Source organism: Limulus polyphemus, unplaced genomic scaffold, assembly GCF_000517525.1.
Source record: "Limulus polyphemus unplaced genomic scaffold, Limulus_polyphemus-2.1.2 Scaffold2195, whole genome shotgun sequence".
NCBI lineage: Eukaryota > Metazoa > Arthropoda > Merostomata > Xiphosura > Limulidae > Limulus > Limulus polyphemus.
In genome coordinates, this window is record NW_013667805.1 from 169,690 (window position 1) to 194,512 (window position 24,823).

A 24,823-nucleotide genomic window follows, 5' to 3' on the forward strand; every position below is an offset into this window, starting at 1 on the left:
GACTAAATAGCTTAAATTTCATAACAATATATATATATATATATATATATATATATTTATTATTTTATTATATTGACCTTTCAGCCATGTCTGGCTAACAATACAGAAGTTACAATGATGTGGTGCATGTGCTCTCATGTTACCATATCCAATAATATAAAACTGACCTTTAGTCTTTACAAAGTGACATGTGTTGGTTGTGTTTTACTAGACTAGTATTTTGTAAAATACAGTCACATTTCCATTATTATACATTATATATTTATATACATTATTGCTATTTAGAAACAAGTTCTTAAATTTCGGTTATTTTTCCTAAAACATAGAACAGTAAATAAAGAAGTAAAGCAAACAATTATCTCTTCTAGTTACGACCTTTGTACTCGGTTGCTGCTTGATGTAAGTTGCTAAGTCTTTTAAAATTTTGCACGTGGAGGATATGAAATGAAATAGTTTTTTTTAAGTTTTATATATACAGTTGAATAACCAAAAAATCATAAATTACTGTATTGATACCAAATAATTCCATTATAATTTACCAAGTTTAGTAACAATGCTGTATTTGGGTCTAAAAAAATATGAAATTTTGAATAGACTACCTACCTTCCTGAAATCTTGGTTTGAAGGAATAAGGTGGCGTCCTAACACATGAAAATGGCTGAGAAAGCCACTAGGGGGACATTCTGAGCTTTTAATTGGTTATTCACATGTCATATATTGTAGTAAGTGTATATAAGGGTCTGTTTACAAAAATGGAAAGAGTGAGTGGGGCCAATGGGTTCGATTCGGTGCATGAGCGATATCTCAGCAAATGGAAAAGATATTGGGTTCATATTTTATATTTTAGCTTGTAAATATCGGTAATTTGAGTTCCTAATTCGTACAAAACTATACCGTTGTATTTTTGGCATCACAAACATCTAATTTACTGTATTCAATATACCACTTGACACACAAAAATCGATGTTTAACTGTGTTTTCTTTTACTTTTAAATTAAGAAATTAAATTATGTATAATATGAAAACTTGAATTGTAATCTACAGTTTGATACCAAACTTAATGACATAAATTCATAAAATAGCAGTTCAATAAAATTTTGAATGTGAGGCAAAAAATGTAATGACATGGCCTTTGACCCGTGATCTGTCTGGAAAGGTTAATCCTCATGTTTTTCAATGGCTTTGCTCTTGTCTAGGCTCTCCTTGTATCAATTCCTTTGCCATTTATGAGGATGCCAAGCTTCGTCATTAAGGTCTCCTGTTCCGCATCTGTCAGCACTGGTAGTGGATGTGTTCAGTCAGGAATGATCCAATCTCTTCCTTTGTGCTTATCCCTTAATCGTTTTGTCCATTGTTCTCTCCTTCTTTGGCCTTTCTGGTTGTGCCTATTGGCCAGCTCAATTGTGTTTTTTTTTGCTGAGCATTCTGATTTCCTCCTCTCTTCTTCCTCTTTCACTCTATTCTTTTTCATCCAATTATGTCATCACTGAGTTTCATGCATGGGATTTGTTGGTCCCTTGCAGGATAATTGGAACTCTCTTCACGTGTAACCTTTTTCCTGTCCCATTCTGTTTTCTTGTTCTTCTTGGAAGTTTATCAACAGGAGTGGTGGAATATTTATCATTACTGGTCTGTGCTTCAATTCTTCCCATATTCTTGTCATTCTGTTCGCCATCTATTTGTGTTCTTACATGGCATTTCAACCAGAGCTTATCTATCTCAACCATTGCTGGTTACCAGGCATTTCTTTTGGCTACTTTCCAGATTCCTGTTTCCATAAGGTTTTTTATTCACAGCCCTTACTATGCTCTTTCATTCCTTTCACCTCCATTGCTCTCCCCATCCTTCTAATCTGTCTGACTGGAACCTCAATATTGTTATCCATGCTCTTGCCTTACCTACATTTGAACCTTTGACTTTCTATTCCTTATACCATCTGTTCTTTAAAATTAATTTTTTCCTCCTCCTTGCATGTGATAAGTGGCATTCTGATGTGTACACCATCAATTCTTATCAAATTCTATTCCATTTCCCCTATATCCTTTTCTATCTGGATTATGCTTTTCTAAATAAAAAGACTGTGGTGCATGATGGTGATAGGGCATTCTTCTGTTTCTCATTTTTATTCCCATTTGGATTGCAATTGCCTCCTCTATATTGTTTATACAATCATTGTTATTTTGCCTGTGCTTCTTCCTTTTGTGGAATCTACTCACAATCTTTCTCCCATTACTCTCACTAGATGAGTCAGACAGCTTATCTGTTTAACATATTCTTCATTGGATGGAGATGCATGTTGGCATTTCAAGTTGTTCTCCTATCACATTTTTCACCTTATTCACTCATTGGGTTGGCATGTAGATGACCCTTCACATCTTTGTTCCACACTTTTTGCATCATCTGGCCATTTCTGGACTACCCTTTGTTGCTATTCTTTACACATTGTGTACAACGATAGTATTTTGCCATTTGATCTAGTTTGTCAATGTCGGACATGTATCTATTGTAATCAAGCACATACAAGCTGGTTTTTGAATGGGCTGGTTGTCTTTGTCATTCTTGCCAGAGTTCTCCATCCTGGGATCATGAAGTGTGGAGATCATTTTTACTAGCCATTTGCCTTTCCACACTAATACATCTCCATCTCAACGAAAAAACACCTGACTTTTTCTGCATTCTGTTGGCATAATGCCACAGACCAGTTCAGTCTAAAAGTTTCACTCACATGGATATTTCATTCATCTGCCAGCAAAAATTTGGATAGGATCACACTGTTGTAATAATTGTTTATGTATACCTTGTAGACAGATTTGTTGCAGCGTTTTATCAATATCACAGTAGAGGTCATAGTTGCAAACATATCCACTAGCAGACTCTGAAAGAACATACCTTTTCATCCAATATTTGATAGGAATTTGCGGATGGACTGTAAACACAAAATATTACACAACCTTGTCACTTGAGTATTTCTTCATCTGGAGACAGTTTTTCTGTGGGATATATACAGTTTTGAACTTTTTTTTACAATGTAATCATAAATTGGCCAAATTTTATAGAGTAAATCTTGACAATTTCTGGGATGTGTATTGTTGTCATTGAATTGGAGAAATTTCAATATCAGTAGAAATTTATCCCTTGCTGTAGTCTGAGGCTAAAAAAAGATAGCTACTTTTTATATCTACTCAAGTACATCTGAATCTCAGTCTTTTTTTACAATCCCAGTTGAAGAGAAGGGTCAAAAACAGCCAAAGTTTGTCAGAAGTCAAATCCTTCCGTTGTCTAGCATGGAAATATCTTTTCAAATCTTGGTGTTCCTGGAAAACATGTTGCATTATAGCAATTTGTGTGTGACAACATTGTCTATTAGTTCATCAATCATAAACAGTTTGAACTATTGAAGGCAGCTCTCTGTATTATCTGGCTGTATGTTTATACCTGGATTAACAGAGAACTGATGTGCACATGAAGGTCTGTCTACATTAGTCCAGTCCCCCACCTGATTTTCATTTCTCCTGCACTGATTACCAGGAGGATGACCTTGCCCACAGTCAGATGCTTGTGCAGGACCAGCTGTAGCACCATTATTACCACCAGTATTAGGCCTATGTGGACTGGCATGTGCATTTATGCCATTTGTGTCTACATCACTTGATTGATCACTGTTATTTGAGTCACTTTCATCTTCATCATCTGTACTATATTCCTCAGAATTCTCTACATCTGGATCTGAATTATCACAAAATTCACAATTGAATTCAGAGTCCTCATCAGTGAATATTTCCTGCAAAATATTTTTAGGAGAACAATGCAAAGATCATTTCATTAGTGCCACCATCTTGGAAGTCACAAGAAATTGAAGTCATATTTTTGGTTCCGTAATGTCCACACAAAGTACTAAACTACCATGATGAATGAAATAAAATGGAGGCTGACTAATGTATTTTCCAAAACACCCATTATAAGTTCACATTTCTCTTGATGTATGGTGTGGCATATACAGTACTTTAGTGTGGGTAAAACAGTGACTGGGACCATTCACGGAAATATGTAGATTATTACAGATAACAATGGGAATGTTAAACTTGTGACAGAGGCAAGCAAGACTTTGAATGTTAACTACATTCATTGAGAGATTAGTTGATAACAACACTAAACTATGTTGTTAGCTAAATTTCTAAGCTTTCAGAGGCTGAATAGACTAAGCATTTTCAAACTTGATTTATACTGTATAAGGTTAGGTGTATCAACATTAAACAATTTTCCTACAGAGAGGTGTAACAACTATAAAGCACTAGTGGCCACATTATCAGATATGGAGTGTCACATCAGAAGTAAGTTTCTAAAGTTGCATATACACAACTAAAAGAACTATCCACAAATAATAATGTGAAAACATCAGTTACTTCTGATGAAAGTATAGAACAACTCAAAGGATTAATTAGTCTACTGGTTACTCATAATGGAAGAAGTAACCTACAGGACAGTAGGTGTTTCAATTGCATGTTTGGTCATGTTGCTAGGAACTACAATTGAAAGCCTTTATGAAATTTAAACTGCTCTCAAAGAATAATAGAAAAAGATAATTGCTATAAAATGTGAACATTACAGTTCAGACTGTGATGAATCAACAAATTATTTTAAACAAAGAATATGATAATCCTGAAGATGAGTTCTAAAGCCCAAATGGACCTAAGGAACAACAAGGAGCTAACCTTACATTGGAAGCTGATAATTTGCTAGAGGTAAGGGTTAAGTTCAGCTAAGAATACTCCCTCTGCCTCTTTGTAAAAGAGTTTATTATTGAAATAAATCAGTATATAAATTAGTGGATTCATTGATGGGAAGCCTTACAACACATTGATCAGTAATGGTTTTACAGCTACTCTTATTTGACCTGATCTGATAATGAAAGGTGTAAATTGCCTCCAGAAATGGGAGCAAGAGAATAGATTGATGCAAACAGCATGTGATTATAAAATCCAGCAAGATGAAATTTTGAAGTTACCCTCATGGTGAGAAGCTTCTGTACATAACATGATATGTGGGTAATTGACATCAAGGAAGAGTGCATAATAGACTTCATGCAGAAACGAGGATGTGAGGTTAGGCTTGCTTCAACAGTTTCACAATCTGACTGAAAAATCTCTGTGCACAACATGACAGTTACTATACTAGGGATTGAACTTCCAGCAACAACAAGATAGGTACTTATTTTACCACCAAGATGTGAATTAATCATACCAGGACTTATTAGAAACATCTTTAGATCTTGTGACTATGACATGGTACAACCAAATGCTTCAGCTTGTCTTGAGGGGTTACTGTGGAAGAACTGTTATGGATTTGAAGTATAAGGATGTCATAATTAGGGCTATAAGCACAGAAAAACAATTGTGACTCATTTTTGGGCAGAACATTAAAAGATCTGAAGCTGTACTAGTAGTACTTCCACATTAGAGAAAACTAGAAGTAGTCACCTTAAAAATAAAATGTTGAAAGTCTGATGTCAAATCTTAACATAAGGGAAGCTTACCACCATATTTACAGGAGCTGTATGATTGGAGCTTTGAAAGACTTGCAACTGATCAACACCACAGATTACATGACTGCCTCACAAAATACTAAGATACCTTCTTCAGTGGACCTTATAGCTTAGTGTGCATAAATCTCTCATAAGATTGATACTGGAGGTTCAGCCCTAATACTTCAAGTGGATAGATGAATTCCAGTTGCAAAACAGGCTGATGGTCTCAGAGTCGTAGAAGCCATGAGAGAACACATAATAATAGAAATAACCACTAGTTCCTGGACTTCACCTGCTGTACTTGTGAAGAAGGATGATGTTTCCATGAGGTTGTGTTTGAATTACTGGAAGGAGAATGAAGTCATAAAAAAGGATGCCTACTCAGTACAAAGGATTGACTTTACTTGGGATGCTTTATCTGGTCAAACTAGTTTCTAACATTGGATCTTAAGATTGGAAAATAGCAAATATAAGGCAATGAAGCATGTTAAGAAAAGATAGCCTTTACTGCACAAAATGGGTTATGACAATTTATTGAGTTACCATTTTGGATTTTTAATGCAAGTAGTAGTAACTTTTGTCAGTAGTTTGGAAAACTATATGAATAAAAATGTTTATCAGAAGACATTTGTTGAAATCTTTATTTACTATAAAATATTAAGCTATTTCATAACAAATGAAAGGATATTTAAAAATCTAAAAAGTATAGGACAAAAATTGTAAATACATTATGTAACTATAACCATATATTAAACATAATAATGTAAAAAGGATTTTTTTTCAAAAACAATTATTTATAGAAGTTATTTTAATTGTCTCGGGTTAAAAGCAAACGGGCAATTTTAACCTTCAGAAGCTGATAACTGATCTTTTTGTTATAATTAAAGTGCTCTATCTTTTAATTTGACACATTTATCTTCAAATTTTTGGTATTGAAGCTTATTTAATTTTTTGAAAGTTTTAAGAGTAGTGTAATGATGTATGTGCCACTTTTTTAGGCTATCCTGGAACTGGCCATTTTTAAAACAACTAAATGATATTTTAGATATCAAACATTCGGACTGTGTCTGATGAACTGCCATAAACAATCATTTAGTAATTGATATATGAATTTTAAGTTTGTGAAGATCAATAATTAATCACTTTGATACTGATGTTTATATATTTATAGGCAACTGCAGTATTTGCAGCTGATGCTGTAGCTCGTCTATCTGGATCAGTAGGTGTAGCAGCTGTCACTGCTGGACCAGGTATAACAGTTTGTATTTATAGACTTATAATAAGACCCAAAACTCGAGTACTTTCGAATAGTTGACTGTTCTTCTTCAGGAGAACAAAGTTACATCACCATTAATTGGTAAACCCTGAAATACACAAGATATGGTGCTAAACAATATCTTCTTGTTCCTTAAACTTTATGAAATATAATTGATGAATTAGTTGCTTTGTCAAATAGATATTTAATTTAAACTTCCTTTAATTATGAACAGACTAACAGTTTGTCAGAAATATTTAAGTAGATAACCTTCAAGGTATATCAGTATGCTAGGCTGTAATAAACAAAATTTTAAGGAATACTTTTCCAATAAGTTTTAGGCTATTAGCTTACACACTTTTTCTTCAAATAGAAATGGCTGGTCTGGAAAGACATAGAAATTCAGACTGATTATACTACTGTGATTTATAATTCACAAAACATGAAACCTAGTAACCTCAGTGCTTTTGGAAAGTAGGCTTTTTCTTCAGGAATGAATTGGGAATGGGTAGTGAGTGTATTGCAACTCACCATGACAAAGAAGTACTTAGGTTGGTTTTTCAGTGGGAATGTTGCAGATGTGACTGATTTCAGCTGTACCAAAAGATAAGACTTTAGCAGTAAAGGGAAGAGTGAAAAACATAATAACAGTGTGGGGGAGAGTGATAGCTAGAGAAATGATTTAAAAACGAATTTTTAAAAGTAATATGATTGGTTTGGTTTGTTTCAAGTTAAGCACAAAACTACACAATGGGTTATCTGTGCTCTGCCCACCATGGGTATTGAAACCCAGTTTCTAGCATTGTAAATCTGCAGACATACCTCTGTGCCACTAGGTGGGGCAAAAGTAATATGAAAACCAAATTGGGCCACATATAATGTAAGGTGAAACAGTAGAAATAATTAAAGATTAAAATTACATCAAAATTATAATGAAATAAGGATAATAATAATAAATATGTTAAATTTATTAAAAATATCTTGCTTCATTATCTTTTCAGTTATTTTTGTAAATATTATTTTTTTCCTTTTTTCTCATTCAAGCTAAGAAAAGGGTTTCTAATATTTATTCACATTTTCATGCTATTTGTATCCTACTTTAGTTTTCAAATTACTTTTCAATTTTTCCTTTTTAAATCGTGTTCTTAGTTTCCTCTATCCTCACTAAATATTTTTGTCTCACCCTCTTTTTTGTCACATTTTCATTTTTTCATTCATAGAAAATTAAGCACACTATAATAGTGTATGAAGCAAACCACTGTTGTTTGTGTTGTTTAGTTATACTTTATATTTCTTTCTTTACACATTTCTTTTGCTAACACTATTGTTTAGCGTACATAATGTATCTATTTTTATTATTATTCTTTATTGTAAAGATTAGATTGTATCATTCGATTAGTCTATGGATTGAAGACTAACCTACATTTTCTAAGCTGACCTGTAGTCACCCAGTTTCTGATAAAAATACATTACCTCATCTAACACATCATAAATATTAACCTAGTTAATTTAAATAACTAAAACCTCCAACCTCCAAAGTTTCAGGCCTGCAACTGAAACATAACCATAAGTTTTTAGACTGAGCTTAGTCCATCTTCAGATGAGAAACAATATTATGGTTAGTATGTTAATACAAAGTTACAGTATTGCTAAGACTTAAAGATTTCATATATGTTCATCCATCATATGTGAAGATGACAGCCATATTACATCTCAGAGTTTTTGATGTATCCATGATGTATTATTTATTTCAACACTTAAGGTTTGACGAATTCTGTGACAGCTGTTAAAAATGCTCAGATGGCTGAATCACCTGTTTTACTAATAAGTGGAGCATCAGCATCTATTTTGAAGGTAAATAGTATTAATATTTTCTTTTTTATTGACCTTTAATATGTGTGTTTTGAAATAACAGATAGTTCTACTGAATTATTGTAATAATATTTGCATAAAGTTGAGACTTTATCTGGTTTGTTGATAAGCTTAGAAATATTGTCTTCATAACATATTAGTTAATGTCAGACATTGTTTTTATAATGATAGTCTATTAATATATGTACTGTTAGCCCAAAGTTTGGAGTATTAAAAATATTTTAATAATTTATTTTTAGCCATATAGACATTTTGTAAACATTACTTTGTGTTTTGGATTCCATGGAAAAACTCAAAAATTAAACACAGTTTGCGTACTGACCCAAAATTAATTGAAAAATTCACTGCATCCATTATCAACTCAGTATTTTTGCAATAGGAGTTTGGATATACTTAACACTTTTAATTTATAAATCAGTATGACATTCTGTATTTACAGTTTTACATGTATATTTTTATATTATTTTAATGTTAAAAAAATATTATTAATTTTACCTGTCTTGCAAATGTATTACTATGCAGTATTTTGCTGTTGTATTAATCTAAAAAAATGCATCAAGTTAGAGAGAATTTTTTATCATGTTTCGTGGTATTAACACCATTACCACAAGTATTTTTACAATAAAAGGATGAATTTAATGAAATATTTTAAGCAATATGTTTTATAAATTTAATGGTTAACAAACAATTGTATCTTAGGATCAGAAGCAGATTACAACTTGTATGGGTATTACATACAGCACTACAATACATTCTGGAAAGTATCTGATTGTTTCTGTTTTTATGTCTTAATGCTACATCCAAAAGATTTTTTTTTACTGAATGTATATCCAGCCTTTCTTTGTCACTATGTGATAAAAGTTGTATTTAAGTAAAAACGTACTCTGATGAATAAGTGTATAATTGTGCGGTTAAAAAACAATTCATTATGCATACTTCTTTATCATTTTTAAAATGTAAGCATTAAAATATCCTTTGTAAGTCATAAAACAAAAAACTGTTTTTTAAGTACTGTGTTAATACAAGTTAGACCAAGCACACATTTTTCTGATATATGCAACATCTAAACATTCGAGGATTGGATCTAGTATTTTGAAAGACAAGTGTGATCATTTGTAGTTGCTGGAAAAAAAAGAAACAAAACTTGGTGTGAAGCTGAAGCAAAAATTAACATTATTTGTTGAAGAAAACAGAAGAAGAACTAATTACAATTAGGTGGAAAGAACTATTGCATTGTAACAAATTTAGTTGAAAAGTAACTTTTAAATACAGTTTATTTTAAGTAAACAGTCCACATGATCAGCAAAAGTTGTGGATCAAAAGTTAAAACACAAATGAAACTTCAATAGAAAGTCTTGACTCCTTCAAGACAGAAATTTATTCGTTCTTTCTTAAGGCAAAAAAGCATCTTCCCAAGAAAGGCATTCATGGTTTAGATTCAATCTATAGTTAACCAATCAGAAAACTGAATCACAAGAATATGAATATATATCTGCTCCATGTGACAGCTTTTTACATGAGGTAAAGTGGGATCTAATAGAACTATCCCAGGAGATGGTAGATAATTTCCTTAACCAAACCAACTACAAAAAGTAACACTTCAGGCTAACTTTTGCACCTGGCCTTAACTGAATTTAATATGTTCCAAATCAGAAATTTGAAAATTGTTTGAATTAGGTAGATATGCATGTTCTAATAACAGGTTAATATACCAATAATAAAATAATAAGGTAGTAATAAGTAATAAAAGCACCCAACAATTCATTATCATTTAACTCCAATTCTGTTTTTTTATTATTATTTATTAATTTTTAGAATATGAAAGCAATACTTTTTAGAATTCCAGAATTTTTTTATGTTAGGAACTTATGAAATAACTGTTTTTTATTTTAACTCTGGAGCTTAAAAAATGACAGCACTCTTATTATTAGACATATTGAATATGGATCTCATATGTTACTTATCTACCAGAAAAATGTGTAGATAGGAGCAGTATTTTATGTCGTACACACTTGGTAGTGTACATAAACTAATCCAGATCCATGTAATCTTCAACAATATACATATTTGGTAAGGTGTCTGTATTTAATTATAAATTTATATATTATGGGACATCAAGAGGCCTTTAAACCCCATCAAGGATCTTCTGATTCCCATTCTTCCACAACAGAGAGCTAAACTAATCACCATAAATTATGCACATTTCAGTTATATATCAAATTTTGTTTGAGCTAATCACATTTCTAAAATTTACTCTTCTTCAAGTTATGACAGTTGTGAGATACAGTTGTGGTGAAGTCTTTATTGTGTCATTATTCAGTCTTGGATTTAAAGTATTTCACTGAGCTTCTTAAAAGGAGAACACTTGGAAAAAAATCTTAATTTAATGAAGTCAGCTGATTATCTGTATCTGCAAACACAGCACAAACATTTGTGAAAAGGAGTGTGGACTGATGATTACATTGAGAGATCTTTTCTACTTTCCTTTTTTTACTTAATTATTTTTATATTATGTTAAAGTAAGACTGAATATTTTTGTGGACTGAGAAAAGTATATTTATTCTACAATAAAAATACGACATCTGGCACTGACACAAATATTGTATACTCTTTACATTTCTGTTAGATAAAAGGTAAAGTTGCTCACATAAGATTTTTGTATCTACATATACTGTAATTAAGCTTAAAGCAAATTAACCATCACTGAGATTGAGTCATGTGGTTAGTTTGTTGTTATATCTCTATAAGTGACTTATCTGTTTAGGATTGGAATCTAGCTCCAGAAGGATTTGATACAGTTTAAAAGTAATTTCATGTAAATTACACAAGTTGCCTTGTCAACAAGCTGTGCTTTTATAGCAGTGTTAAATCACTCCATTTGTATCAGTTACAATACCTCTTCTCACATTATACCTTTTCTCAACTTGTAATGCCATTTGTATGTGCAGTTTTTGCTCACCACTAGCCTTGATACTCCCACGTACACTCACATGTTTATATATGGTATATGCATCAGCTATACCACTGTAGCATGCAAATAATCCTGTGACAACCATCCACCAATAGGAATGAAACACTCCCTCCTTGTGCAGCTAGCTCTCTTTATACTGTAGAGTACTTTTATCACTTCTCTATTTGGCATTTTAGTGTGCAATTTTGTTCATCATTTTTCATTTTTATGTGTAATTTTCAGTTAACTTTATTGTGTTTTGACAACATAGTTTGTTGTCATTTCATTTTTATTTAGTTTTTGTGGAATACTTTCTTTTTAATTTCCAAATTTTGAACATTCACTTTAACATCACTACAATGACTTCAGTCATAAATCAGGCCACTGCTTATCCACCTACTGCTTCTGTGGTTTCAGGATCCACACTTTCTGCTGAGGCAGTCTTGGCCATGGTGTATCTTGAATTGGAAACTCTCATGCGGTTTGCTATATCTCCAAAAACATAGTTGGCTATCCTGTTCCTAGGTCAATCAAGTCAGAATGACGAGGATTCGGACGACCTATTCCCATCTTCCTCCTTTGCAGTGCAATCCCATCTCTGTGTTGTTTGATTCTTCTCCCTCTCTCCTTTATTCTGCACTTTTGTCAGATTACTTAGTGGTCCCTACCCCTCTCTCCTGATATTGAAATCCATGCTGATCAATTTTTATGGCCATTATGGTTGGGTGCCAGTATGCCTTGTCCTCTATGTTTATCTGACCCCTATGCTTTAACTTATCAAAGGTTGGATTTTTGTATTTGGATTTACAGACCTGGGAGTCTTTGATTCATGTGTGGGGATCTGTTCTGGAGACTACTTCAGGATTTTCCCCAGTCCAGTTTTCACATCTTTGGCTTACACTCACCACTTTCCTTCACTATCTTTCTTCCATTCACCTCCTATCTGAAGCTCTCCAACATTACCCCCAAGAGGTTTTCGGCATATACTCGAACCCTTATCGTTTCCATATTGGTACACTTATCTTCCTTAGCTTTATCTTTGCATACATGGCTCCTTTGTTGTTGGGATCTTCTTGGCAGGGACACCCTTTTGTCACATGTGTGTTTCTCTGCTTCCTATTTAAAAGACCTCTATTTGGCTCCCTTTTTGGCAGCAATCTGTATTTGGAAATCTTTCTGATACATTAGAATCTAGGGTGGAAGCTGCACATCAACATTCATCCCTTACCTCATTATTTTTCCATCTTTTCCAACTCTCTCCTTCAATTCATGCATCTTGCCCCCCTTCTTCCTCCCCTCTACCAGTGCCTTCTTCCCAGGTTTCAGTGGCAAGCCACCAGTGTGCTCATTGTTGTGTTTTCCAATGCCATTTGCATTGGTGACTATCCCATAGGTTCTGGTGTGGCCAGGGCATGGTTGGCCAAGTTTGTTCATCTGTGGCATCCATTTGCCACAGATCCCTGGGTTCTTCAAATTCTAGCAGAAGGCATTTCCGTTCATTCCCCCACCATTATCCATTCGTCCCATCTCCTTCCCACCTCTGTGGGATCCCATTTCATTCTTGTATCTCTCAGAAGAGGTTCAAGATTTTTTTATGCAAGAATACTATCAAACAAATACATCACCCTTCTTCAGTTTTCTATTCCCAGCTTTTTGTGATTCCCACAAAAATTTGGGATGGGTGTCGTATCATCAACTTCTTCAACTCAACTGTTTTATCGATCATCCCTGATTTACCATGGAGTCCTTCCTCACACTTTGGTGTGCATTTACTCTGGGTCTCTGGATGATGAAAATCAACATCTCAGATGTATACCTTCATATTTCTATCTCTCTAGCCTCCAGATGTTACTTTACTATTATGCCTATCCTCCTATCTGTCTTCTCCCACTTGTTCTATCCTTGAGCCAAGCCATTCTTTGCTGTGTCCATCTCATTGCCCCATTCTGACCTGCTAAACTGTAGCTTTCGATACTGACTCTTCTTCACTCGTTTCCTTCCCTACCTCTTCCACTTTGTTAATCCCTTCTCAGAGAAACTCTGTCTGCCATATTTCATCCTGCTATCACCACACTCTGGCTTCACATGTGGATTTTTGTCCAGTCCCTTGGGAGACAGTCCAGACTCTCTACATGGATAGCTTCCCTTCTGTCTTGTTCAGTCCACCCTTCTTCCTTGAATGTTTACTAGAGAAAATGGAACATTTTCCAGCATTGAACTTTGTGATATGGTTTCTCACCATCTTACCCCAATAATCTCCAACCTTTCAGATTTTTTACTTGGCTAATCAACAGTAGTCTATCAGTATCCACCATTCCTGACTATAGTGCAGCCTTTCATTTCTCCTGCTCCCATTGCATTTTTTCCTCTCCTATTCTTTCTCTGCTGTTTCACTCCTTTCATTTTATTCATCCATCCTATTCTATACCTCTTCCTGATTGGAATCTCATTGTAGTCCTTCATGCTCGTACCCTTTCATCCATTTGAATCTTTGCCACTTGCTCATTGTACCACCTGTCAATAAAGACATATTTCTTGCTCCTTTTTGCATGTGGACACTAGGTCTGATGTCTTTGCGATTGACATCTCCCATATCCTTTATCATTGTACCTGTAGACTTCTTTATCTGGATCATAGTTTTTTCCCAAGGATATCTCCTTCATACTTATTTCTCTCCCTTCCATCTCTCATTTGTATTCCCATGCCAATCCTGATCATCTTCTTTGTCCAGTATGTGCTTTGTGTTGTTATGTTGCCCACACTGCTTCCTTCCATGGATCCCGTTCTCACCTATTTTTACCATGGAATACTTCCTCTACTCATGACCTTTCTCCTGTCACCCTTACTGGTTGGCTGCACCAATTTATTCATCTTGCTTGTGAGTTGTTATCTGAGGATTCCCAACAAATTTTTCAAGTATCCTTTCATGAAATTCATCATCTCACCCTCTCCCTGGCTGCCCACTTCTGTCACCCACTGGAAGAGATTGTACAAGCTGGCATTTGGACCACACCTCATACTTTTATAACTCATTACTTGCATCATTTGGCTGTATCCTCATCTGGCTATCATTTGTCTCCCATTGTTATCTTCCACACTTCATTTCATTTGTGAGAGGGTAAGTTGTTTCTTCTTACTTCTTACCATTACAGTGGCCCCTTTCTCATTGCTTTGATCCTGTACTATGGGAGTGTTGCCTGTCCAGGTATATTTCAACATAAATCTGCACCATACATTTGTGTAGGCCTACAATGCTCGTTGAAGAGATGGTGTGTTCCACAAAACTGCTCGAGGCCACCTTGCAGTATCTTGCTTCATAAATAAGGCCAGAACCAGACCATACCAACTCATGGACTACCATGAGTAAAGCAGTGTTGAGATCATTGCTCATCCCTCCAATCCTGATTGAATAAATCAGGACTGGCCTATTTTCAAAGTAGGTTTTTTTGTGGTCACCCATTGCACTGACTTATAGTGTAGCATTCCTCCGAACTCCCCACTACATTTTCCACCCTTTCCTAGTGGTATACAAGAGTCCTTACCACTTACTGGTTCCTATCCACTATGATGGTGGACCATGGAGGTTTCCTCCTAAGTTTGACCACCAATATTGCTCAGTTGAGAGTATGGCAGTGGTGTTCTGTCGGTGTAGATGGGATGAGCACTCTCCTCCCATCATGTACAGAATGAAAAATTCTTAATGGTACTTGGCTTTGAACTGGACAAATCCACCTCTCTGGCTGGCTTCCCTCCATCCCACCACTGCCAGGATGTTGGTGTAAGACCAGGCAACATAAGTCCTCACACATGTGATTGGTAGGGACCCCTCCTCCTACCATAGAGTGGATGAAAAATTCCTAACATTGCCAGGTTTTGAAATGGAGTTGACCCACCATGTTTGCATTCCTACCATCATCCAGATGTCAGGTTCCCTGGAAGGCTGGTGTTGGATGTGTACTGGTTTGCATGTGTCTTACCTCAGTTGTCAGAACAGAAGTTGATTTTCCCTTCTGATTCTTAGGCTTGGGATCCTCCTCCTACTGCAGACTGGAAGTAAAATACCTGATGGCATCTTGGTTTGGACTGGACTTGCTCTAGCCACTCTACCATCTGGCACATTCATTTACAGATTGGACATGCATATTTCCACCCAAGTTAGTGATGTATATCTTTACAATGGACAAAGAGTATACCTGGTACAGATGGGGTGTGGTCTCCTATGGGTGTGATTCTGTTCACCAAGGTATTGTACTCCCTGGGGTTCTATTTGGACACCTTCTGAAGAGTCATCTTTTGCACTGGTCCCTCCACCATTTAAATGTGGGGTTCTCGCTATTATGTGAGAAGAAGTATAAGGTGCTGTATTGGAAGTTAACATTTTCCTACACTAAAAATGTATTTCTCATAGAAATTGTCCTCCCCACTCCTGATTTGTTCTTTTGCCTAATCTTGAAGTGATGAAAGTACTCTATGGTATAGAGGGAGTCAGCTGCGCTAGGAGGATGTGTCGCACTCCTACTGGTGTAGGATTGTCACATGCTTATTGCATGCTACAGTGCAGCTATACCATGTATAAACATGTGAAGGTAGGTAGAAGTATCAAGGCTAGTGGCAAGCAAAAATTGCTCATATAGAAAGCAACACAAGCCAAGAAAATCTATTAAGTGAGAAGAGGTAAGTATCTATCAGAAATACATTTTCAGTGCAGGAAAATGGTAACTTTTGTTTGTTAAAAATTGAATTTTAGAGACATTACAGCTTACAGTAGAATTTCAGGTAGAAAAACTTTATAGGTTCTTATAAATTTATTTGTTATGAAAAATTTGAAAACCAAAGTAACAAGTTTTGGAAAATAAAACGTAATTTATTTTTTAGACCTACAAACTTCAACTAAAAATATATACATCTGGTTAAAAAAAATGTCTGAAGCACTGCTAAACCATATTATAAACTATAGGGATTAAATTGACTGTAAAGCTAACCATAAAATGCAAAATGACAGTTACAAGTTTTGCCTAACATTTATGATTTTATTTGTTACAGTATAAATTATTATTCTAAAAGATATATGTGTATGTGTACATATGTTCATAAATTTGAGATTTTGAGCTAATTTTAAATTCTTGGCTTCATTAATGTTTTTAAAAACCTTTATGTCAGTTAAAATTTAAAAAAATTACTTTAATTTTTGTTTTCAAGCTATAAATATTTATTTGGAATATTCCTGCAATTTTGCAAAATTTCCTTCTGGGTTACTGTTTATTAAAATTACCATACTCATCTCATTTATGTACATATCATGAACCTTGCATTCTGGTGCTATTTTCTTTCCTTATGGAAAATTGTTAAACTGATTATCAAAAGGAAGGGGCTTTAGTAACAAAACTTAAGCTCATCTGTAAATTGTAATTCATATTAAATTCAAAATAATAATTTTTGTGATGATTATATTATGACTTAATTATTCATGCTTTTTTCTTTCTTTTTTTCATTTTGCTTATTTATTTTACAGTGAGTGGTTGGTGTCGTCAATATTAAAGATTGTGGTTGGGACTGGTTGAATAAATTCATTATAAAAGTTTAGTAAATGAGTTATATTTCATACATTAATTCCTTTTCTCTGTCATATCAATGTGAAACAAAAAGGATGTTTTCGTGTAAAGTAATTTAAACAGTATGTTTATTGCATTCTTTCAGATTTAAAAAAAAAAATATCTATATACAAGTTTTTCTTTTTGCCAATTGTCGAAGTAGATGGCTTTTACTTATATTTCTTAATCGTATAAATATATACTATGTTGTGGTTGGGCTTAGGATTTTTCTACAGTAGGTGTCTGTGATTTGTTAGAATAAACAGCACACACTTTACTTGTTTCCAAATAATATATATATATATATATATATATTCGGAACAAGTTAAACGTATGTACAACAAAGTCTTCACACTATAGAAAATATAAGCATATCATAAGTGCTATATCAGTATATGTATAGTCCTCCTCTTTTTGTCAGAAGTCCACTTCGGCCTATTTAATTACTTTAGAATTTCAGTTGACAAGTCGAACTATCTTCTCTATATTACTATTGTACTAGTATTCTGTGTGTGATTCACTTACAATTGTGATGCAAGTTACTGTAATTCGTTTGGTCTTTTTTCTTCTGAATATCCTCTGTTCCTTTTGTCAAAGTGTACCCAGGCTATTTAAATTATTTTAGATCCATGCTTTGATGGAATAGAATTATCCTTCTTATTTTTTTATACTGTTAGTTTCACTCTAACATATTAAATGTTAGGCCTATGTCAGTCATTAGGCCTATCACATCTATGGTACATAACTTCACACAGCTATATTCTCTTTTGCTATTATCTGTGTATTGTTGTCTGTCTGTCTGCTTCCCTCTCGTCTCACGCTATTTATATCTTATTTCATAGTCGTCTGGCCACTTTCTATATTCTCGACACCAATTAATTATTAACAAAACCTTCACTAATATTGAAACCAAACAGTCTTCTATATCATGACACATTCTGATAATAATTATGGGCTTTGTTGCTCCAATCTCCATAATTTTGTTCTATTTAAAATTTGTTTTTTAGGGACGTGGTGCTCTGCAAGATATAGACCAGATGTCTCTCTTGAAATCTCTTTGTAAATTTACAGCATCTGTAACAACAGTTAGAGACATAATATCTACTCTGAAAAAAGCCATAAAAGTTTCACAATCAGGTACTCCAGGTAAGGTAATATATTACTTTTCAGAATTAAGTATAGTAAACAATATCAACTTCTAATGGTTGGAGACGGCTTAAATGGGTAATGAAGAAAAACTTTAATATAAGTTTAACATAACAGCAAATGTACAATGTTTCGACAAGGTTTAGTAATCATCACATACCTGATGATGACAAAACCTTGTCGAAACATTGTACATTTGCTGTTATGTTAAACTTATATTAAAGTTTTTCTTCATTACCCATTCAAGCCATCTCCAACCATTATTAGTCTCAAAGTGGGTTCCTCATCATCGAATTTGAATATCAACTTCTGATCAGACAAAGCTATGTACTTTGAGCAAAACAAAATTCAACTTTGCAATCAGTATAGCTAAGTAAATATACATTCTTTACATTTCTACTTGTAATGATTGTATTGCATTGTTTCATCACTTGGGCACCCAGAGATGTTAATGATATTTTTGTCTATAATCCCAATATCCCATGAGATTTGATCAGCTGAGGAGATTTAGGTTAGTCCTAAATACATATATTAAGCTAACAATGCAAAACAATAATAAAAAATAAACCAAAATAAAATGTAATGATATTTGATTTACTATACAGTATAACTATAACCAATATTTTTAATGACAGTAACATTAAATAAATGATATACTTACATATGAAACATAAACACTAACTGTCTCTTTGAACTACTGTTGTAGAAGAAAATTTTGAAAAATGAACTTAATATAACATACTTGTTTCTCTGTTTTTTCCCTGTCATGTTTTTCAACCAAAGAAAAAAAAAGATTGTATCAAAGTATTAAATAAACAGTAAATCAAATCCCATGTGCTGTGTCAACAAAGGCTCATTGAAGTGTAAAATAAAGGATGCATTTTTGTTCTATAAACCTGGTGTTTGGAAGTATTTTGGTGCTGAAGTTTTGGATCAAAACAGAGTAAGAAAACTGATTGTTCATAAACATTATATAAAATGTTTGAGGTGAAAGTCAGTTATAAAACGATAAGAACATCAAACATGGCCACCCACACACGAGAATGTGATATTCCAATACAAGAAACAAAGGAAATTAAAAGTAAACTCTTACAAGTTTCACTTTCTGTAAACAGTTAAGAACATGGTTCTCACTTCTTCTCAGGAAGCATTTAAAACAAAAGTAAATCTTAAGAACAATCAAAGGGTAAAGAGATAAGAGCTGTGGAATCTCTATTGTTAAAGATACAAGACCACTTCTGATACGGTAATTCCCTCTTCTCACAAGATTAGCTATTTCTTTTCAGTGCTGCCATCTATATGCAAACTTTTCTTGAACACGTGTGCCACAAGCCTTCTGCTCACCCTATTGGAATCTAGTGATTCCAACATGTCTCTAATGCAACTCATCATTTGTCACTTCTCCACCAATGGACTGTGACATAGTCACATGACGCATGTGAATCCCTCAATATTCTTCCACCAAACCATCACTTCTCGTTTGGCAGCACTTGTACTCAGATATTTCTTTGTTATCCTTTACAGTTTCACGTTTGTATTTAGTATACTCACAAAGTGGTCTTCATTTATAACTTCCAGATTCTCTGGAGTTTGAAATTTGCCTTCATTCATCCCAGTTTATTTCAGTCGCATTCCATATCTAATGTTACCACTTTGGGGGTCACACCTATGACTAGCTCTATCTAACAGGTGTGGGTGACTTGGCAAGGGTTTTTATCAGTGTTTATCCTTCAAGAGATTGAATGTTTAAAAGGTTGACCTCTTTCTTCGGTTATCGTCCACAATTCCTCCTGTAGAAATGACCATGTTCAGGTGAACAAAGATCTTGATAGCCTCTTTCCACCAGGTTTCAAATGTTTGCTTCTTCATTTCATTATGTAGTCTCCGTTCCTAGTATGGAGATACTGTGTTCTTTTCACACATTTATAACGGCTTCTTTGCTTTTGGGTTAGTATTGGGTGTGACACTGCTGTTTGTTTTCCTTTTCATTATTAATAAGATTTTACAGTCTGCTCCATTTCTTCTCTTGGCCCTTTATTGGGGGCATTGTTCCTATGCGAGGCACCTGTTCACACTTCCTCTTCTTTCACAATATTCATATTCTTGCATGTCACGTACTGGAGGCTCTCACTCAGATCGCAGTTTGTTTTTCTCTTGTTTTCTGGTGGCTGTGTCTGTGATTCTACCCACATAGATCCCTTTACTACATCTCTTAACCACCCATTACCCCTTTTTGTATTTGATACCTCCTCCTCTTCCTCTAACTATGGCTGTTTAGACTTTTGGCTGGGATTGGTCCCACAGGTTCCTGTATGCTCATCCCACATCCTCTTTCTTCCATGGGTGATTTCCCTCACCCCCTACCATTCTGTGTTAGGTCCTTCTGATTGCTCCTTAATGACCAATTCAACCATGGTTTCTGCAACTTCTCCAGCTCCAACTTTTACCTTTATTGCCTTTTCCTTTGTCTCCTGACCTTCTTCATCCACTTAGTTCACTGAGATTCCATCTGGACATTCACAACATTTGTCTTCATGCTTGGCTCTTAGTCAGTCCGTGGCGGGGAGATTGGATTTATACCTGCAGGTAGCTTTCTTTTAGCTTGTTTCATTTACTCTTCTTTGGTGGACGTTTATTGTTGTAAATGTAAAGTGTTCTGCAGTTCATTTACAAGTCAGGGATTTCAGCAGATTGAACCACTGTGTCTCGGGTGGCAGAGTTTCTCCCCTGGTTCTTCGATCATGATTTTCAGTCCCCTTGATCTTGTGTTATCAGGCAGCCTTGTCTCATACCTTCATTTTTTTTCCCATACCGCTGATTTTTTACTTCACCTATCGTTACAATGTTCATACGTTCCTTCTGGATTAGTCATCCTCCCTGACTGCCTACCATTCCAACCTGGCATATTAATGTGATATTCCCTCACTTTACCTTCGTTTCTATCACTTTCCTCATGTTCCATGTTTCACCATTCCATCAAACATAATTCCATCTCCTCTATGCCTGTGTATGTCAGAGGTTGGATTTGTTTCCCATGATGTTTCTCATACATTTTTCCCATTCCCTCTTTTCTCATTTATATGGATCTTTCCTTCCTACCCTAGACATCGGCAGCTAGGGAAGGTGACTCATCCTTTTATGTAATTCCCTTCCTTTCATTTCTCATCTTTATCGACTCATAATTTATGGTCTGTTCTCTTCATTTTTCTATTGTCTGTATGGCTTCTTTCCGTGGTGCCTGCTCCTGCTTCTTTATTCGTAGGCAGTTTTCCTCGAATCGAGATCTTTCTCCTTCCACTCTCACCGGTTGTGTTCAGCTTTTGATCCCATTGGCTTACTCTCTTTTGTTGTCTTCCTCTTGGACTTTGTTCCAGCTGTCTTCTCATCAGAGTTGACATCTTTAACTTTTCCCTGGCATCTCGTCTTCATCGGCCAATAAGGTAACTTGTACATTCAGGCATGAGAACTACACTTATTATGTTCATTTCCCCTTATCTACACCAGTGTGACTCTAACTGGGTAAGTTTCTATTCATTATTTCTTTCCATTCAGGGGCCCATGCTTCATTAGTCACTATTTAGATCCCACTTTCTGGCAAGTGGTGCCTGACCAGGTATCCTTCATTTGAAATCCACACTGTACAGCCATGTTGAATTGCACTCTCTTCCATGGCTTTGCAATGCTCACTGGTGAATAACCTTGCAATGTTTTTGCTTCATAAACTTGCCCATTCTGAACCATACCACCCAAGCAGAATGGGATAGTTGCTCATCCCTACCATACCTTGATTGAATAAATTGGTATGGTCTGCTTTTCAAAATAATGTTTTGTGGTCAGCCATTGCACTGTCTGCGGTGGTGATGTTCCTTTGGACAATTCTCTACATATTCACCCTCCTTTCTTCTAGTGGAGTGTGGGAGTCCTTACCACTTTCCAGTTCCCAGCTGCTGGAGTGGTTGACTGTGGAGGCACCTTCTTGAATGAGTTCCACAAAAAGATGGCTATAACCATTTAGTTGAGTAGGGCAATGGTGTTATGCTGATGTAGATGAGATGTGGCCTCCAGAGGAGTTGAGCAGTCACCTTGCTAGATGACATGGCCTCCTGATACCATTTACACAACCATTGGAGTTGAGCCATTGAAAATGCAGCTCACCCCTTCAATTGGGAGCCCTCATCCTTCTACCATGTGGATGTTGGTACCCAGTGGCTTGGTGTTGAATTTAGAGTGAACCAATCAGCATAAGTCCTCACACATATTTATGGTTGTTTATATTTCTCCGTCAATCAAACTCTTTGTGTTGTGGGTTACAACTGAGGAAAGTGGACAGTCCTGGGTTACTTCCTTTTCCGTCCTTTGATACATATCTTTTCTGAGGGTGTTTCGGCTTTGGGATGATTCTGGTTAGTTTCCCGGTTGTGGGAGTTGAGTTTTCTTATATAGACATCCTTTCATTACCGGATGTTGGGTTCACAGATTGATCTATCAAATGCTACTACATGTGCCATGTTCGGGTATCGGAGTGGTTATCAAATCGCTCCAATCTCACGAACTTCAGGTGAAGATTATATATTCCTCATCCTACCTTTGAGTGGATGTTGGTTCCAGTGGTGAGGGTTTTGGACTTAGTTGACATATCCATATGGTCCATTGCGCCCTAGCCACTCTAAATATAGGGGCACATTCATTGTTTACCCAATTTTATATGGGAGGATTGACTTCCATATCATATGGTTCAGCACACTATCCAGCCAGAGTTCTCTCCCACTTATATGTTCTCCTCTACCGTTCCGCTAATATCTCGTATGTTTTTCAGAATTGGTGCAGTTTCCCTCATCAGATCTTTGGGTCTGACTCTCTCATTTCCAGTGGTTTCTATCAGATGCTATCGAAGGGTGCTTATGTCATTCCCTCACACTGTTACCTTCTCCTATTCAGTGTGGAATTATAGCTAATTGTGTGAGAGGAGGGAATTACCGTATCGGAAGTTATAATTTTCCTACACTTCCCACCCTTCCTCCCCAATGAAAATCGATGCTTCCATCTTCTGCCAAACTCAAAGTAATAGTTTGGAGGAAGAGTATAGAGGGAGTCACGTGTCACATGACTATGTCACACTCCATTGGTGGAGAAGTGACGCATGATGATTTGCATGAGATACATGTTGGAATAACTAGATTCCAATAGGGGGAGCAGAAGGCTTGTGGCATACATTAAAAAAAGTTTGCATATAAAGGGCAGCACTGAATGGGATTAGCTAATCTTGTGAGAAGAGAGAATTACCTATTGGAAATACATTTTCAGTATAGGAAAATTATAACTTTAAATGGTGAATAATCCTGGCTTCATGTTACTGCTTAAGGTCTTGGAACTAAGAAATGAAGTCTCTTCTAAAACTCACTTTCATACTGTAGTAATTCCAGACCTATACAAAGAGGAAAAGAACAAGTTTGACACTGAAATTAAAGGTGCTTCTTCTGTTGCCATTACCAGTGATGGATGGACTTCAAGATTTGTTGAAAGGTACATTACTATTATTGGGCATTTTATAAATTACAATTGGAAAATGAGAAATTCCATTCTATAAGCAAGACAGTTAAATGAGATGCATATAGCTGAGCACGTGGCAGATGTATTGAAGGAGGCTGTATGTTCTTGGGACTTGAAAAAGATAACAATCGAGCTGTTACAACTGATAACAGAAATAATTTTTGTAATGTGATGAAACTGGCAGAATTTTCATCTCATATGTAATTGTTTTCACACATGCTTTTAACTTGGCTACTCAGAAAGGCCTTTGGGTGTTTTAAGTGGATAAGTTGTTAGAGTGATTAAAAAGGGTATTTCCCATTTTCCACAGAAGTTAAACAGCAAATGTTAAACTGAAAGTAAATCAGCTTATGCTTAAAGTTCCTCAGCACAAGTTTATTTGAGATGTCCCAAGTAAGTGAAATTCTAGTTCTGACATGCTGTCTCATTACTTGGAACAGTGGCATGCAATTTTGGCAACATTTATGGAGAAAGAAATTTATATGAATGATTATATTAAACAGTGCCTTTGAAAATTTTACTGTAAAGTTCATGTGTCAGATTATCAACTGTTGTATTTTAAGAAATACATTTCATATTTCTTCATAAATGCAGTACCGATCATTCTGTGTTTGCTACACTAACGAACTAACAGTTATATGTATCATGTCATGATAAAAGAACTGCAGTCCATATTGAATCATGAGATAACCATATCGTTGCAGCCCTAGTAACAAACACATAGAGTTGGTTACAGGAAGTAATAAATTACATTAAATCTTCTATAAAAGCCAAAAAGAAACATGATAAGCATCTAGAAAGTAGAAAGTTTCACAAAAATTATAAAACTCTGGAAAGATACAACACTTGGTAATGAGAAAAAGAAAGGAATTATGAAAAAGTAATGTTACTAAACCAAAGAAGTAATCATAATGTCATACTATTCGCACAACTAT

At 35.1% G+C, this 24,823-nt stretch overlaps 1 protein-coding gene across 1 annotated transcript in view; it reads left to right on the forward strand.

Annotated features, from left to right (window-relative positions):
- The window catches only part of LOC106466229 (acetolactate synthase-like protein), a gene marked incomplete at its 3' end in the record, with an annotated part of 55,320 nt that overhangs the window by 25,303 nt on the left and 5,194 nt on the right, over positions 1-24,823 (forward strand). Inside the window, exons 4-6 of the mRNA XM_013926480.2 lie at positions 6,696-6,774; positions 8,542-8,633; positions 18,200-18,338. Of these exons, the coding sequence (XP_013781934.1) occupies positions 6,696-6,774; positions 8,542-8,633; positions 18,200-18,338 (310 nt within the window). The remainder of the gene's footprint in view (positions 1-6,695; positions 6,775-8,541; positions 8,634-18,199; positions 18,339-24,823) is intronic.